The following is an 18,356-nucleotide window of genomic DNA, read 5'->3' as shown; positions in this document are numbered from 1 at the left end:
CAAAAGTCAGCCGAAAATGGAACCGACGCCCAGGCAGCAGCAGCAGCTTGCGTGAATGCTGCCATACATTTCACCGTCCGTCTTCCCGGTCCGCTCTTTCTTTGAATTTTTATTTGTTCTTTTAGTTGTTTTCTTTTGGGGGGCGCTAATTGCTGGCTGCTAAACGTTTAGTGTACATTATGCGATGAATGAGGCCTCCTCAAACAACATCATTAAATGTGGGCAGACTTAACCCACTTGGTCTGTTTCTCGCCAAAGTAAAACTTTCTCGTTCGATTAAATTGCAGCCCATCGGGGATTGAATATGTTTTGCCATTTTTATATCTTGAATATTTGGCGAAATTATCAAAAATAAAGCGAGGGACAAAAGAATGAATGAAAAGAAAGCCCTCTCCCCCCCAGAAAAGAAAAATATTTGAAAACAATGGTGTACAGCGACAAAACAAAAGGAAAAAAAAAACTACAAAATTTCAAATGGATGTATTTTCTCATTTCACGTTCTTTTTGTCATCTCGTGCCTGCCAAGTTCAAATAGAAGGCAGTCACGCCATCACATATGCAACCCTATATAGTCACCGGTTGTGCAGCATATTGTCTATTATTTATGAGCGTGCGTAGGTTTAATAGGCAGTGGGTTAGAAGAAGTCTTGAGCAGAAGGAACGGAGAGAAGACAAAGGGAAAAGCTGAGAGAGAAGCAACAACAGTTTCTCAGTTATTATTATATCATAGATTTCATAGTGTGTGTGTGTGTGTGGCGTGCCTTGAGAGTATAGAGGCTATATAGGATGCCCATATAGGAGCATCGCAATTCCTACACGGGAATGCCACACAAAAAGGCAGTGAACTGGGTTATAAACATTACCATAATTACACCGGAGGAAAAACAACAAGAATTTTTTTTTTCTCGGCGTTTCGGCGGCAGTGACGTAACTTTTGGACGACGTAACCTCAAACAATTGACGAACTTAATACCACGGTGTGTGTTTATAATATACGAAACCAAAAAGGCCTGCGCATTACCGCACTTGTGATATTATATACGTAGCCTTATTCCTCCCATCAGCAAATGAAAAGGAAAAAAACAAAACAACTTTTGTTTCGGATATTACAAGGAGAGTCAAAGCTCATCAAGCGCCATCATCCCACACTCGAGTGAAAGTTGTTTGGCTTCGCGCGTCGATCCGGCATTCACTGGAATTCTCAAAGAGAAAAATTTATATGGGAAAATCAAGCAGAGACGTATATGAAACCCGTACAAAAGGTCAGAGTATTTTATACGCGATGCTGATGGTAATATACACCAGACATATCAAGGCAATAAGTTGTTGCTGATGCATACAATAGTATTCTAGTTTCATATGTGGCGTAATATAAACGAGGAACGAATCGCAATGCAATTGGTGAGAATTGCAGCACCTTGTAGATTGTATAATAATATCCAAGATAGAATCTAGTAGAAAACTAAAAACGATTTTCCGGGGAAAAGATTTTGGTTGCCCCCCCAACACTTTGGTAGCGTGTACACATCTGCTGAAGCGGGACCGTTCGGTCTGATCTATTTGCGCATGCTGTGTTTACGTTCATATATTCCGATCGTTACACATTAAAGCAATCGCCAGGGACGCAGACAAAGGAAAGAAATCATTCACACGCCCTTGTTTCAAGCGCCATGAATATGCTGCACGTATATCTACCAGTAAATTCCACCGGTGATGGCCAAAAAGAAAAAAAGAACCATATGTGTACAATAATAGGCACGAAGGGGAAAAAAAAGGGAAGGACTACATTCACGTCTCACGTCCGTGCGGTGGACACGTGCTGTTTGTGTTTTCGTATGATATGAAAATGAGCTGCCAACACTTATTCATAATTCTGTTTTTTTTTTTTTTTGTTTTATTTTATCCCTCCTTTTTCGCATTTCAAGTCTACTATGGCAATTCAACGTCCATGAACGGTATGATGTAACGAATCGATCATATTCAAGTACGCGTATATTCGTGAATAAGTGTAGCCGGCGTAAATGACAGTAGACTCCGAACGAAGTGGGGGGAAAAAAAGGACGAAACATAGCGGGTTTCACGTAGACTTTCGCTGATTCCTTGCCAGCGTCAATGACGCGATACCCGTTGGAATCAAAAAGAACAAACAAAGAATCGAGGACGAAAGAGCAAAAAATCAGAATGAAATACATTTGAAAACAAAAAGACCAACGCAATTTAGATATTAATGTATTCCACGGAATTTTTTTAAAATGTCAAAGTGAACTGTCGAATTTACGTTCGCCGAGGTCAACCGCTGATATATGTGCTGCCGAAAAAAAGAAAAACCCCAGACCATTAAATTAATGAAAGCGATGAAAGTGGTTGCTTGAAATTTATTAAAACTATGGAAAGTGGTGCTGCAATGCACACTCTTGTGTTACAAACTGTATAGAGGCTATAGAGTGTTAATTTTGAAGGATTTGTGGATGTTGCGCCAGGAAATACGCCGTTGCCCAGCACCTGCGTCGGTTCCACCTCGGTGCCTTCACTATATACCTGTCTGAGTCTGTAGATTATTTGTCACCGTGGAGTGACACGAATATTTCAATGCAGGTTTCGGTGAAGGCCTCCGTTCCGTTAAAATTCTTCATTATCTAATAAATATAGAGGTACTTTGTGCTGTAACCTACCAAGTAGGTTCTCATATTCTTCCTTGTCATATATTTTTCCGTTCATATTTATAATTTGTCTTAGTCTGATTACGCCATTTAGATTAAGCTCTTTCGATGGGTAGAACACACAGGTTCTTGATGAATGCACTCATATTTGTACATATACAAGGTGTCTTACAGGTGGTCAGTCTAATGGGTCTTCATTTTTCATTTTCAGTTGCATGAACGCGGCAATGAGCGAGCGGACGTGCTGCCTGTCGTGACACCACGGGTTTGTATATGGACGCATACCACCCGTATGGGACGCATACGGCTACACTGCTACAGCCGTAAGCAATTCAAAAGTCGCTGCTCGTGAAGTGTGAAGGTGTGCGGTTTTCCTAGAGAGAACGCATAGGTAAATATCAGAGCGCGTGTGGTCATCGGCTCTCATCAGAGAATACTAATTGGAACCGTTATCTCTCCTTATTTCCTAATATAGGGTTTATGCTCGTCATTGTTATGTACTAGTGTAGCGTAAATAGTCTCCTGGTCAAGTATTGTATAATGGCACGGGAGTTGAATAGATGACCCACTTTGAATGCACACAATATCTATGGCATCAACATTTGAAAAATATCAACAATTTCTTGGAGGAATACTTCTCATCTTCTACACTCCCTTGCTTCTCTATGTCAAGCAATTTGCACACAACAGAACGAAAGAATCGGGCGGCCGATAAAGAATGAGCGGTTGCTGGCCGTAACATTCTGTTGGATCTGTGAAGCGAACTATCTGGAATAATTACCATGGCCAAAAGATGCTACTAGCTGTTGGGATATTGTTGTTTGAGTGTTAATGGTCGAACATATTTTAGTATTAGCGCATAGCCGGGTACCGGTATTAATAATAGCCCATTACTTAGCATATATGCCTCTTTCATTTCAATTTTGGTAGTTATTTATTATTCTTTTTCTTTATTTTCATTTTTCGTGTTGTTTGTTGTTGATGGGGTGTTATTAATCAATAGATTAAACAGCAGTAATAATAAATTACTTATCTACTAATGATCTCAGTGGCAGATGAGGAATGATGATGAGCTTTCCGTGCATTTGCTCGATGCTGCTGGTCTGTATATGTAGTGGTAAAATAGTCGAATATTTCTTGAGCGAGTTCACCTAGTTGCTCGCTGACACGAATCGACCGTTTTGGTTCTGGCTGACTGCGTGTATACGTGACGCTATCGAGTTTGCGTCATTACACGATTCTTTCATTTTTCTTTTCTTTCCTTCTTCTTCTGCATTCGTTATGACCATCTTTCCTCCTCCTTTCAACGGTACCCTTTCACGATTCAAATATATTAGACGCCCATCAGGCAGAGGCAGCAGCACCTGGCTAATCTGGTTAACGCATGCAGCGTGATGCTGGCAAAGCTTTTGCGCCGCTCTCCCACTCGTGCAACTTGAATTGACATCCCTCCTTTCAAACTCTCTCTCTCGTCGTTTTTCCGCTTGAAATGATGCGCTTTTTATCCACAGTCATGTCTCTCATCTTTTCTGATTGTTTCTTATTTATTCGCCCATCCGTCGACATCTGTCGATTGTTATTTTGGTTACCTCGGGTTAAGATAAATCACAAAAATCTTTGTATTTCTATTTGCATACACAAACAAGAAGAGATATCCATTCCGGAGAAGAAGAAAAAAGAAATTCAATAAGACGTTTTGATCGTGAACTGTCGTAACATAATGACGACATTGTGCTGTTTTGTGCTGACTCGGTATTTTGGTTTATGCGCCTTTTATATGGGGGATATTAACAGTATGGGCCAGCACGGCACACGACACGGATCTATGGAAAACAACAAATAAAGGAAAGGCGGCAGGGATGGATGGAGACAAAAAGAAGAAAAAGTTAAATAATAAACCTGGGCGTTGCAAATCTGACCTCTCACGACTCTCACAGTCGGCCCATGAATTATGCAAACAGCTCAACACGGCTGTGTGTATGCGCCCAACGTGATATTGACTCCGCCGACGACCTTCGGAGTTTTTATACCGCTCGACTTCACTATCGATTTTCTATTGATCAGTTCTCTTTATCAGTTCTCTTTATCAAAAATAATAATATGATAAAAGGCTGTGTATGTAGTGCGGCATCTATTCAATATTTATAAGTTTATTCAAATGAATCGTAAAGGTAAAAAGAAACAACGGAGATATATAGCCCGCAGTGCATTAAAGGAGAAGATACCGGAACGTTTTCTTGAAAATAAACGAGGAGAAATCTGTCGATACGAATCTCTTTTCAAATAGAAAAGAAACAGCATCGCAATGATCATTAAAAATGGGTCACCCGTTGGCCAATGAGCTACAGAGAATATAGGCAGCGATTTGTATGATTGTATGGGACGGGAAAAAGCTCTCGGCCGTTCGAATATTAACGATATGTACGGACCACTGCCAAAACTGGACTTTGGCTGCCGCAGTGATCGACTCGGCGCTATTTTTGCGTCCACTGACCTACTCTCTCTTCAGCCCCGAGTCACCATCTTTAAATCTTGAAACGAAACTTTTTCTTTACTATTCGCCCTTTTTCTTCGGTTTAATTGACAAATGAGAGAAGAAGATTTATACGAAACACAGCTTATCGCAATTCAAATCAAGCGGCCAAATCGTTATGTATCGATTTTAGTACAGTTCGATGATTAAGATATCTGGTGTTTGTCGTCTGCTTATATCTTAAGGCGAGGTTCAAAGTCTTCCAACGTTACAGGCTGATAAGGAAAAGACAAAACAAAACACGAGCGATAGAAGAAAAAGGGGCAGTGTCAACTGTCATCCCAGTTTGTTTACGTTGTTACAGACGAGCGTTTCTCGAGAGAAACAAACCTCAAGTTGTCGTACTCCAATTCCCGTTCGAACGAGACAAAAAAAGGTGTTTCTTTTTCTTCCTTCCAATTCTACATATTTGCCGTGTTTATCTCGCGTCTAAATTTTGCTCCTGGACATCCTGGTGATGAAAAAGAAATAAAAAAACTCTGGAAGTTAAACTGCTCATGACGATGAAACAAATGGTTTGTGCCAGCTATTGGACGCCGTTCTGGATGCTGATTCTTCCCTTGTGTTATTGCCATCTCATGCCGGGCGACACATTCAGGCCATCAGTTGTGTCGGCCGAGAACGTCCGACTGGATTTGACCACGGCCAACGGTTACCAGTGGCGAACTTCTTTACCCAACGGCAGTAAGTCTCGCGGTTATGTAGCAGCAGCAGCAGCAGCATATAAACTAGAGTATATATCGTGGAAGACTCGTGTGCGTGTACTTACGCTCCCAATCTTCTCCCATTCTGTTTTGTTTATTCTCATTTTTTTCCCCTTAATAATAATCTGACCTTCTTACAAACACGAACGACCGGCTATCTCATTCCAGACGGAACCGAATATTTTTTCCTGGCGAGATTTCTCTTCTCTAATTTTATTTCATTTTTCAACCAATTTCTGACTAAGCCCTTGTATGTTGTTTTATTAACATTTCTGTTATGTGACGGTCTGTTATATTATAATCAGGTCTGGTTGTTGAGGGCCAAGTCCCAGGGGGAATTTACACCGATTTGGAACGAGCCGGAGTCCTCCGTTCCGGACCTCTTCTCTATCGTTTCAACGATGGCAATTACCGCTGGATAGCTTTCAACGACTGGAATTATGCATTGGATTTCGACGGTAGGTTCTAACCTAATACTTCAAACTGTATGACATCAACTGCTTTGTCGGACAATCATGCTGTTATCTTCAATTTAATCACGTTTCTTTTTCTTCTCCAGTGGATTCCAATTTGGTGAATCAGCCGGGAGTTTTCCTCGTCCTGCACGGAGTTGACACCATCGCCGAAATATCATTGAATAGATTATTTCTCGGAGAAACGGACAACATGTTTGTCCGTTACCGTTTCAACGTTCGCAATCTGCTCAAGGTGAGTCGTTAACTAGATAAAATTACAGAAACAAAAAGGAAAAAAAAAAAGAAAGAGACAAGGGGAGATGGAGTACTGAACACTTGGCATAAAATTATTACACGCTTATTCCCATGTCGAGGAAAAAGAAAAAGTGATCTCGCCGCGTCCAATATGCTCTAACCTCAACCTCCCGCCCCGATTCGGACACGGATTCTACGAATACAAACAAACTCACGTAACAAAAATGTTTCAAAAGTCCGTCGAAATGTTGTTGGCACGCCCTGCTACAGCAGGTAAAAAGAGTCATAAAAAAATAGAGCCCCGTTATGCATATTACATCTAAGACGGTGGATTTCTAATTGTTTCTTTTTTGCCGGGGCTGAACTGCTGAGACTTGCAGTTGCTCTTGTTGCTGCCCTTGTACACGCTGTACAATACGATTCAAATGAGTCCTTGAACGGCTGTCTTTTCTTTTTTTAAAGCTGCTGCCAGTTCTGTTTGCCATTCGCTCTCTTTGTTGCCAGGCATTTGAGACCAACACCCACCGCTCACGTCTTTCGTCTTTCTCTTCATCACTTATAAACTGTTTCGAGTTCCTTTTTTTTTTCCTTTCCAGCCGCTGCGATCGAAGTGCATTGCATAATAGCGGCCACTTCGTGTCGCGTTGGAAATTGTTTAGCATATGCGAGAGTCAGGTTGTCAAGAAATGGGTGAATAAATATAAGTCGGGACCAGACCGCAACAAGGTTGTCAATGTACGGTATCTAGTTCTCTCTACAGCAGGGTCCGAGAGTCCCTTTTACTTTTTATTCGGCGGGGCTTGCCCCAAAAATTCGCAAACGGTGAACCTGTGGCCATCGCTGCTGCTGCTGTCTGGCTCTCGGCTCTCCACTTCTTTTTCTCTTTGCCTTCTATTGTTTTTCTCTTGTACACACACACAAGATCTACCATTATTCTTCCCGTGCTGTAGACTCTCGATTTCAAAGCGAACCTTTCTCCATTGGATGCCATGAGTTGAGTTCGGTTTGAGATTGGGTTGCATAGCCAAAACACGTCTGCTGTGTTGCTCCTTTCCCATTCTTTTCCTTTTCCATCTTTGGCCCAATAAAGGTTCGATAGCAGCTCGTGTGTTTAAAGTTGGGGCAAATGCTGTCAGTCAGCAATCGCAGCAGCTCGTTTTCATCTTTTGTTTAATCGACTAACTTTTCGCAACGGTCTTATTACTCGAAGACGAAGAAAGGGAAAGAAAATCAAGAAAAAAGCCGGGGAATAAAATGCAATGTATAGTCTTGATTCCAGCCGAATGGCCTTGTCAGAAACAATTGAACCAGAGAAAGTCTCTGTGTAATGCGGCACGGCCGCCACTGGGAAAAAACTTTCGGGTTGAGAGACTATCGTTATTGTTAGCCCCCGCTCGCGCGTGTGTGTCGTGTGTTCGATTTTTGTGGAAAACGCCGTGATTTATGAAGTGAAACACGAGATGAAAAGCCCACCTCCAGCTTTCTTACCTTGGCGCACCTTGATTACCTCACCGTAAATTTATTAGGGGCTGCAGCTACGCTCATACAGCACTTGCCGCATAGTTTTTGCTGTATTATGTTCATTATGAATGAGTCGCTTCGTCCAGCCGGCCGGTGACAAATCTACAAGTATTATCAAGTAAACAGGTCTGGAGACTTTGGTATAGACCGTGTGGACTGGGTCCATCTGGGTCACGTAACGTATTTAGTATACGCAGCCGAATGTGGAACTAATAGATGTGTATCTGTCCTGGATGTGGGGCCGACGGATGACTAAAGACTTTGCATCCAACAGAGGGAGAGTTGCGGTGTCTTGTTTTTCTTTTTAAAACAAAATATTTCGCAGCTTTATTTGGCAGTGGGACGGGGCAAGGATCGTAAAATGTTCCTCGCGCCCTGCTTCTTTTTTTCCAAATAAAGTTATAGCAATACAGGAATCTCTAATTCTGATCTCCCTTACAAGGTAACGAGGCAATCACTGTTACGACTCTTGTGTTACGACAGAAGCCCACCCCCGTCTCTTAATCCGTTCACGTTTGCCATTTCGCAACCGTAAAGAATATCGAGTGTATTACGGCAACTATATAATGGAGTTTTAAAGGTTCACTACAGCCGGTTTCTCCACTCACATCTACTGCCACCATATACTTCCCTCTCTCTTTCTCCTTTTTACACTTTGGCTTTCGTAAATCGGCGGCTGCCGTTTCTCAGAGATTCTCGAAGATCTCTGAAAAAGAGAGAGAGCGGAAAATCTCTACATGCTCTCATCTTGTGTGTGTGCACTTGTCGTCGTTGTCGCCGCGTATTTCATGTGATCTTAATTTTTGGACAAAGCGGTCACGCAAATTCGTGCCCGGCGTGCTCTTTTTAGCTCATGTTTTGCGGCCGCTTTGTGCAGCAGCTGCTGCTGCTGCTGATGCCGTGTGGCTGCTCTTAGTTGGTTCAGCCAAGCGAAACTAAACGAAATCTTTTTACACACGAGTGATGGAACCGCGCGCAACTTTACCTTTAAAGAGTGGAGTAGAGCGAGAGAGAGAGAGAGGAGTTGAACGTTATCACACGCGTCTAGACGAAGATACTTTCTCACGTGCCATCCTTACTTCTAATTCGAGGAAAATGATTCGGAAAGGGGGATAAAGAGAAACGTTCAAAAAATGTCGCAAACAAAACGATTGTCTCGTCTCTGCTGGTTCACGTTTGCGGCATTTCTCGTCTAGTTGAAAGTTCTATTCTATTGGCCAACGAAAATCATTTCTTTGGGGACTATATAAAGGAGCATCAAGTTGAAAAATCTGAAACGTCGTCTCAGAAGAGATAAATACAAATTGGATTCTAACGGGATTCCCAATGGCAACAGCTGCACACTGTTTCGTCGAAACATTTACCGGTTCCCTTGTAAATGGAGACGCGACCCGTTTATTTTATAACTATCAAGTATATGGCACATATAGAGTCAAACAAATACAGGCGGCCATCGTGCGCCCACAAAACACATATTCAATAAGCGCGCATAAATAATTGAGAGCAGCGAATTCGTCTTGTTTTGTCGCTGGAGTAGAACGAAAGTGGCGAAATTTTTGTTGTTGAAAGTATCTATGCAGTTTTGCACGCGGATTCGGACGACTAGGTTAATAGAACAGCTCTACGTGCAGATAGATCATTCTGCTGAATTTTCTTTGATGTTTTGCTTTTATATTCTCACAGGCCCAAGGCAATCAGTTGCGTGTACAATTCCGATCGCCCGTCGCCGTCTCGCGAAACAGATACGAGCAACAGTTGATGGATTATATCGTACCGCCGCGCTGTGTACCGCCAGAGTATCAGGTGCGTTCCCCTTTTTTCATGTTAATGTCTAGAATTTTCTTTGCGGGTCTGCTGGTTCGTGGGATTTTGTTTCTCTTTTACCTTTCGGGGCCTTCAATGCTGCAAAACGTGTCCAAAGATTTAAATCCCAACTAGAGAGCACAGATTGCCGCGCAAATAATAATAGCGCATGTCCTATACACACCCTAATCACCTCTTCTTTATCAAACGGAATTTCTCGATAACGAAAGGGAGAATGCCACGCCAATTTCATCCGGAAAATGCAGGCTTCTTTCAGCTGGGACTGGGGACCTGCTTTCCCTTCCATGGGTCTGTGGTAGGTCTATGCACGTTATTATTTACTTGCCGTCACATCTCGTAATGATATTCTAATGAAGACTTTGGCTGCAATGGTACGACGAGATTAAACAAGAAATAGAGAGAGCTAGTCGCTGTTTTATTATAATCAACGTAATTGCTACTATACGTTTAATGCGCAGGAAAGCCGTCTCTTTGGAGGCGTACCAGTCGATTACGCTCAGAGATGTTTATGTTGAAACTTCTCTCAACGGCAGCGACTGGCAGGTTGATCTCCTTATGCACTGCGAGACGGCCGACATTGGCGTTTCTCATTCCGGCACTTGGGCCATTCGAATTTTTGATAACGAAGACGTATTACTGCATGAATTAATCGACGACAGCCTTGTATCTGGAGATCAAGAAAGAGAAGCGACTGTCCGCTTCCAGCTGAGAATTGGAGCCGATCAGGTTCGTTCCCTAGAATATACGCACCAGTTTTTATCTCGTCTACTTTCTATGCCTCAGTGATAGATCGGACGTGTAATGTTCTGTTTAAATGTAGATCGAGCCTTGGATGCCGAACGGTTACGGCAATCCGACACTTTATAATTTGTCTGTCAGCTATTCCGAGAATGAACAAGTGGCCATCGCTAAAAATCTACTAATCGGTTTCAGAACTGTTGTTCTAGTTGAGGACGACCTTCAAACGGGAGGTGAGAGATACCATCACTTGCACTGATTTCACTTGTGGAAATGCTGTGATGTCTCAATCGCTAACGCCCTTACTTTTTTGCGCATTTGCATCAACTCTACACGCGTTCGAATTCAGGTCGGACGTTTTATCTGCAAGTTAACGACGTGCCCATATTCCTCAAAGGATCCAACTGGATTCCGGCCGACGTTCTCCCCGAGCTCGTCACGCCCGAGTACATTCGTGATTTGCTGACTTCTTGCGTCGATGCCAACATGAATTCCCTCCGCGTATGGGGCGGCGGGATTTACGAACTGGACGAATTTTACCAGGTCAGCTATATGTTTATGATAGAAAAACCTGATTTTAAAACAAAATATATGTTATGCTATTTATTATTTATTATGACGTTTGCCTTCGGGACCCAACAGACGGCCGATGAGCTTGGTATCTTGGTGTGGCAAGATTTCATGTTTGCCTGTTCCATGTACCCGACGACCTCCTGGTTTCTAGAGTCTGTGTCAATAGAAGTCGTGCAGCAAGTCAGACGATTGCAAGCCCATCCTTCGGTCGTCCTCTGGGCGGGAAATAATGAAAACGAAGCGGCTCTCAGAGGGAACTGGTAGATTAAAAAAAACAATGGCCATCATCGACGTAATAACGGCTTTAAATTTGGGTACTCTATAGGTACGGCACTCTCAGCGATTTCAATCTCTATCGACAAGACTACATCAAACTTTACGTCGATACTATCCGTGAAATCGTGAGGAGGGAAGATCCTTCCAGGCCGTTCGTCGTTTCTAGCCCGTCGAATGGCAAACTGTCAGAGGAAGAAGGCCACATTGCTCGAGATCCTTACAGTGAACTCTATGGCGACGGTAATTATTTTTTTTAGATGAACTAGTTAGTTGTTGTCTACCACGCATAGACTCGGCCACCTCAAAGAAACCATGTTGTTTTCATGTGCACACAGTCCACTATTACAATTACTATTCCAACGGCTGGAACTCTTCCTCATTTCCGAAACCACGAATGTCGACGGAATATGGATTTCAAGCTCTTCCTTCCGTTCATTCCTGGGCAACCGTGGCTGACCCGTCCAATGACGACGACTGGTCTTTCAATGGAGCACTCTTGTCCAACCGCCAACATCACCCGCTGGGAAATTTCGAAATGGAGCTTCAAGTCTCGTCCAGATTTGGGTTACCGAAGACAAACTTGTCGACCAGGAGAGGGCTTGAGGATATGATTTACCTAACACAGGTAAAATTGAATTCACCAACTGAAGGTTAATAGAAGAAAAAAATTCGTTACGAAACCGCATTACCTCCTTTATTCAATCGTTTGCGGACAGCAGCAGCTATACTGATATTTCCCGTTGGTTTCATTTAAAAAGATGCACCAAGCGCAAGCCATCAAGACGCAGACTTTACATTACCGTAGGCACAAATACCAGTTGTCGGAGAATGGAGCAGGGCTCACAATGGCTGCGCTCTATTGGCAACTGAACGACATTTGGCAAGCGCCTTCATGGGCCTCCATAGGTAATGAAAATCAACCCTTTCCTTATCGCTTGAGAGTTTCTTGTAGTAGGCTAATCGCCTCATCGCTTCAAAAGAATATGGCGGCCGATGGAAACCCCTACATTATTTCGCCGTCGACTTCTTTGCACCGTTCCTCTGCATCTTGACCGAGTTGGACGACGGAACTGTGGCCGCTTTTGTTCATTTCGACCGCCGACAAGATTTGGTTTCTGGTATCCTGACTGTTTCGCTGCGCTCTTGGGACTTACTGGACCCATTGGCCAGTTTCAGCTCACCCGTCAATCAGGTTTTACTCATAATCATCAATAAATCGATTCTTTTAAAGCCAACAACTCTAAATTGCAATCCAAATAGGACATGTTAGCGGGTGAGCCCGTCTGGATCAGGTCGTTAAATGAATTGCTGAACGAAACAGGTTGCACAAGAGAGACCTGCTTCATTACTAGCGCGTTCTTCGATACAACCACTGGCCAGGAAAGCATAGCGCCACCTAATTATCTCTTCCTAACATCTTTTCCGAATGTCGGCAACTTGCAGATGGCTTCTGTTGAGGTAATTTGTTTTCCTAAATGGGAAGTCTGCTTTCTTTGTATGTAGAATAATGGGATAGAAATTCATACAAATGGTTTTGTCTGGCCGCGATTCTAGGTCGTCGATGTGAGCAAAGTCTATGTTACTCAGAGATCCGAGTGGACGGTGAACATTACTTTGGCTACCGATAACGTTGCCGCTTTCGTCTGGATTGATTCTGGCACTTACTGCGGTACGTTTTCCACCAACGGATTCATGTTCTACGACCGCTTCAAGACTGTCAAATTCTACTCCAAAACTGAAATTGTCGACATTGGTAATTTCAAAAACAATTTGAATTTGATTCACTTGGCTCAAATTATTCTATGATTGTGGGCTGAACGTGACTATAATTTCTTCCTATCTTTACTTGTATACTATTCTAACCAGAAAAGTAATATAATTGTACCGGAAAAATCAGAATTGTTGATTCAAATTAATGAAAAAAAACTGAAGGTTTCGTGCTTTCTTAGAATTTGATTATCGAGTCGTGTTTCGGGGTAATTGATTCTACTTAAGATAAAAAAAAGCCCGATTGATTTATTTTCTTTTAAAATCTGTATCAAAGAGAGAAAAATTATTTTTAATTTGCGAAATTCGTGATCGTTTTTGGTATGTCGAACCGGAAACGAAAAATACAGTTTCGTAGTTCGTACAACGTAAGTCTGATCTTTGATTCTCGATCAAAAAAATGTAACTAAAAAATTTTAACAATGCCGAGATTGTTTTTCATGTTCAGACTGTTGTACAGTTTTGACTTTGAGAGAAGAAATAAGGGACTTTGGTCGCTTGAGGCTACCGCCAGTCAATTACGACAATAAATTCTACATCCTAGATTCAAAAAGGAAACCTTGATGATTTTAGATAGTTGATCTTCCGTTTTGTTGTCTTACATAACAAAACAAAAATTAATGGCAACATACTATAGAAGGAAATAATCAAAGCTGGGCATATTCCGGAAAATATCCCCTATTTTTTTCTTAAATTTTGGGCTTGGATAGCCCGATGTTAGCTATGGGATAATGGAAATTAGGACAGCCCGTCTGAAAATAGTAATATCCGAATTAACATTACGATGGTGCCCTCAATATAGTAGCCAGATTTTATATGAGACCTCTGTTTATGAGCATTCGTATTGTTCCATTCAGGCAACTTGCGGTGACCGACAGTTTTCAGAAACAAGTAATATGTGGCTTTCTGACGAGATGGAAGTGCAATAATAGTGCATGCATGGTCTTAACAGTAATCTATCGCAACGTACGTACCATGCCAAATATTACGACTTTTCAAGGAGCAGTTGCTGGTACGTCTAGAGGAATACATTTGTTTTACGTGATGGTAAATTCTCCTAGGGATCCTGTAATGGATTTTTTTTTTTTTGCAGTTTTCAAACTTACTCTTTTTTCACAATAGATGGCGAGTAAAATTATTCTACTTGTTTGGTCGTCTGCTTTGGTAACACCAAGGACGGTAAGGAGGAACACAACAGACTATCAACATCAGTATCACCAACACTACACACAGGAAACCAAACATTCAGAAGTGACTTCCTGTCTAATATGTCAAGATAGATATTAACGTGGATTTAGATTTTCAGTCACAATGTCAGATAGTTTTACGAAGATCGGCTTTGACCATAATTGGCCTGAGTCAGCTGTGTCCCTTACTCTAGATTTGGGTCCATTTGAAACTGTTCACAAATGGAAACGCATGCCAGACTGTGATGAATTTGTCGGTTTCAAGTAAGAATCATTTTTCCAACTATCTTATATGTATGGGATAACTTATGGTTAATCTGTTTTAATATCATTCACAGACGGAGTAAGCACACTATTGTAGCACACAAGGAAGCCATCTATGTTTTTGGGGGAGATAATGGAAAAAACATGCTGAATGATTTACTTAGATTTGATGTAAAAGAGCAATCTTGGGGAAGAGCATTTTCTACGGGAACCCCTCCTGCACCACGCTATCATCACTCTGCCGTGGTAAGTAGCATTTCATTAATTCATAAAAAAGTGTATTCATATAATCTTACTCTATACATCACAAAAGGTACATGAATCATCCATGTTTGTCTTTGGTGGGTACACTGGGGATATCCACTCAAATTCTAATCTAACGAATCGAAACGACTTGTTTGAGTATCGTTTTCCCACTGGCCAGTGGGTTGAATGGAAGTTCATTGGAAAGTAAGGATATATTTTTTACTACATATTTTTTTATCTTACATAATATTTGTTTCATAATTCACATAGAACTCCCGTTCCTCGTTCTGCTCATGGAGCAGCTGTTCATGGCGGTAAACTTTGGATATTTGCAGGTTATGATGGAAATGCTAGGCTAAATGACATGTGGACTATCTCTTTGCTCCCTGTAATATATTTTCGACTTTTCATAATTTATCTTAAACTTAGTTTGAACTGGAAAAAATTATCTAATGAATTCATCCGGTAAAAAGGGTGAGCCACGAACATGGGAAGAAGTTGTTCAAATTGGAGAATGTCCCCCTACTTGCTGCAACTTTCCAGTTGCCGTGGCACGCGATTCCATGTTCGTGTTTAGCGGTCAAAGCGGAGCCAAAATCACGAATAATCTCTTCCAGTTTCAGTTCAAGAGTAGATGGTAAGAGGCATGCTCGAAATCTAATAGCAATTTCTCGTATTCTAATTTCGCTAACTTCCTAGCTGGACACGTATCACTACGGATCACATTTTGCGTTGTGCTCCTCCTCCACCTACTCGACGCTATGGTCATACCATGGTATTATTATAGTTAATTTTCAGTAATAAAAAAAAATTATTGAGAAACAATTATTTGTAGGTGGCTTATGACCGTCACTTGTACGTGTTTGGCGGAGCAGCTGATAGTACTCTTCCAAACGATCTACACTGGTATGTGTCCCTGATATTCCTACGAATCTAGACATTTCTCATATGAATCACGAATAATGAATGTTCTCTTTTATAGCTTTGACTTGTGCACTCAAACTTGGTCAGTGATTTCACCATCTGCAGATTCCCACCAGATTCCTTCTGGTAGATTGTTCCATGCAGCTACCGTTGTCGGTGACGGAATGTAATTTTTCATCAATTACTTTATGTATTCAAAACATTTGAGTCCAATTCTATTTAAATGTTAAAATTAGGTATGTGTTTGGTGGCACAGTTGATAATAATGTTAGAAGCGGAGAAATGGTTCGGTTCCAATTCTCAAGTTATCCTAAGGTAAGATTTTTCAAAGTTAATGAATTTTTTAGATCTTTTCTGATTTTGACAAATGTATTTTTACAGTGTACGCTTCACGATGATTTTGGTAAATTGCTTGAGACGCGGCAATTCTGCGACATCGAATTTGTTGTTGGTCCCGATGAAAATCCCGTTCGCATACCTGCTCATGTAGCCCTAGTTGCTGCACGGTCTCAGTGGCTCAGAACTCGAATTCGTCAAGCCAAAGAGGCTCGCGACAAACATTTAGAAAAGGTTATTAACATAATCAACATTTTCTTTGGAAATCTTTCATAATTCATTATTTTTTATTAGGTTTTTGGTTCCTCTTTCGTACCATTCAAAGATCTTCCACTACTAGAAGTTCGTTTAAAAGATGCCGTTCCAGAAGCATTTGAAATGATACTGAACTTCATTTACACTGGTTTGTATTGACAAATTTCAACACTTTTATTATATGATTCGTGTTAATGTTTTATTACTTGGTTTATCGCCTCATTCTTATTAAACAGATTCGATTGATCCTACATTGAAAAGTGAGTTTGTTTTATGATTATTGATTAGCGTAACGTGATTTAACTATTATTCACTTACTTTTGCAGCGGGGAAGGAACCAGCAACTAGCAACCGTGTTGTGCTGCTCATAATGGATGTTTACAGACTCGCTGTTCAGGTAATGTATCTTATATGATGTAGGGTTGGAAAAAAATTTTTACCTTACCATTACTTTTTTGTAACCTTAGTTTCATATGCGACGACTGGAGCAGTTGAGTGTACAATATCTAGAATCGATTATCAATCACCGTAACGTTTTGGCAGCATTAGCTAATGCGACAACCCTTCGTTTATATTTTATCAAAGAATTCTGTCTACGCTTCGTTGTCAAGGAATCAAACTACAATGCGATCGTTATGAGCAACGAGTTTGAAACGTTAGATCAACCTCTCATGGTTGAAATAATTCGGCGTAGACAAGTGCCACACGTTCGGGTTCCAGTTGAACCTCAGTTTGATAACACAGGTATTTTGTGGTAGTTCTTATATTCTTATAGTTGTTTTATTTTTTCTTCTTTCAGGCACAAATCTTGAACAAGACATGGAAATGTTTGTTCGTTCAATAGGAAAGGACTTTTGTGACGTTACATTAGTCTTAGAAGGGACATCCATTCCAGCGCATAAAGCAATCCTCGCAGCGCGATGTTCTTACTTTGAAGCCATGTTTCGATCTTTCATGCCTGAAGACTCTACGGTGAACGTAAGCATAACATATTACGACATCAACTAACTTTTACTGTAATTACATTCTCTTCTTTGTTTTTTATTTTTTTTTTCCTTTAAAGATTGCAATAGGAGAAATGATTCCCTCCAGGCAATCGTTCGATTCTCTTATTCGCTACATTTACCACGGGTACCTTTCTAAATATTAATAAATGCTAACAATAATGTAATAAAATATCTAAATGTCATTCTCAGAGACGTAAACATGCCTCCAGAAGACTCTTTGTACTTGTTCAGTGCTCCGTTTTTCTACGGTTTTACCAACAACAGGATGCAGGTTGCTATACCACAATTTAATCCAAACCTCTTCGGTCGTTTTTGTAATTCTATTTCTCTTTGTTTAGGCATTCTGTAAACAAAATCTCGAGATGAATGTCACGTTTGAGAATGTGATACAAATCCTCGAAGCAGCCGACCGCATCCAGGCAATTGATATGAAGAAATACGCTTTGAATCTTATTGTTCATCACTTTCCAAAAGTACTTAAATTTTAACTTGTTCAATTACGTCTTAAAAATTTATTTCCATAATTGTTTATTTTTAGGTGGCAAGAATGCCTCGAATTCGCAGTTTAAGTCGAGAGTTGTTACTTGACGTTTTAGAAGCTTTAGCTGACGATATGAGTGACTCAAAGCTTCAGGATCTATCGTGCACCAGTCTGAATAGCGATGCCTGAGAGTGTAACGTTCATTCCTAGGTTGAAATTCGGGACAGCCCAATGACATTCGTGCAAAAGTTGATGTTAAAGTTTTATCATAATTTATCACTACCTGTCTTACGCTTACACCAAAGTACCCTTCAATATAATCGCGCAGCACGGAATTAAGCATTCGTTAC

The 18,356-nt window shown here is 41.1% G+C and overlaps 2 protein-coding genes across 2 annotated transcripts; both read left to right on the top strand.

The window, feature by feature from the left end:
• Positions 1 to 5,390: 5,390 nt before the first annotated feature.
• On the top strand, positions 5,391 to 13,432 carry LOC124198203 (beta-mannosidase-like). The gene is made up of 15 exons (XM_046593949.1): positions 5,391 to 5,877; positions 6,203 to 6,355; positions 6,457 to 6,605; positions 9,812 to 9,931; positions 10,162 to 10,247; positions 10,411 to 10,678; positions 10,773 to 10,923; positions 11,040 to 11,233; positions 11,333 to 11,523; positions 11,589 to 11,779; positions 11,875 to 12,164; positions 12,298 to 12,445; positions 12,520 to 12,731; positions 12,800 to 12,997; positions 13,094 to 13,432. The coding sequence occupies exons 1-15, from the start codon at positions 5,691 to 5,693 to the stop codon at positions 13,343 to 13,345; spliced, it is 2,790 nt and encodes a 929-aa protein (XP_046449905.1). The 5' UTR covers positions 5,391 to 5,690; the 3' UTR covers positions 13,346 to 13,432.
• Positions 13,433 to 14,462: 1,030 nt separating this feature from the next.
• LOC124201512 (leucine-zipper-like transcriptional regulator 1) lies at positions 14,463 to 18,341 on the top strand. Its single transcript, XM_046597766.1, has 20 exons — positions 14,463 to 14,500; positions 14,534 to 14,757; positions 14,832 to 15,003; positions 15,071 to 15,207; positions 15,274 to 15,391; positions 15,477 to 15,640; positions 15,703 to 15,778; positions 15,839 to 15,909; positions 15,986 to 16,093; positions 16,164 to 16,242; positions 16,309 to 16,497; positions 16,558 to 16,666; positions 16,755 to 16,778; positions 16,845 to 16,915; positions 16,986 to 17,262; positions 17,318 to 17,496; positions 17,582 to 17,649; positions 17,715 to 17,796; positions 17,864 to 17,998; positions 18,064 to 18,341. Exons 2-20 carry the CDS (start codon positions 14,618 to 14,620, stop codon positions 18,193 to 18,195), a joined length of 2,331 nt encoding a protein of 776 aa, XP_046453722.1. The 5' UTR covers positions 14,463 to 14,500; positions 14,534 to 14,617; the 3' UTR covers positions 18,196 to 18,341.
• The last annotated feature ends 15 nt before the right edge of the window (positions 18,342 to 18,356 follow it).

The sequence above is a fragment of the Daphnia pulex genome, chromosome 1 (assembly GCF_021134715.1).
Source record: "Daphnia pulex isolate KAP4 chromosome 1, ASM2113471v1".
In the NCBI taxonomy this organism is placed as follows: Eukaryota; Metazoa; Arthropoda; class Branchiopoda; order Diplostraca; family Daphniidae; genus Daphnia; species Daphnia pulex.
This window is presented reverse-complemented; position numbering and strand designations above follow the sequence as displayed.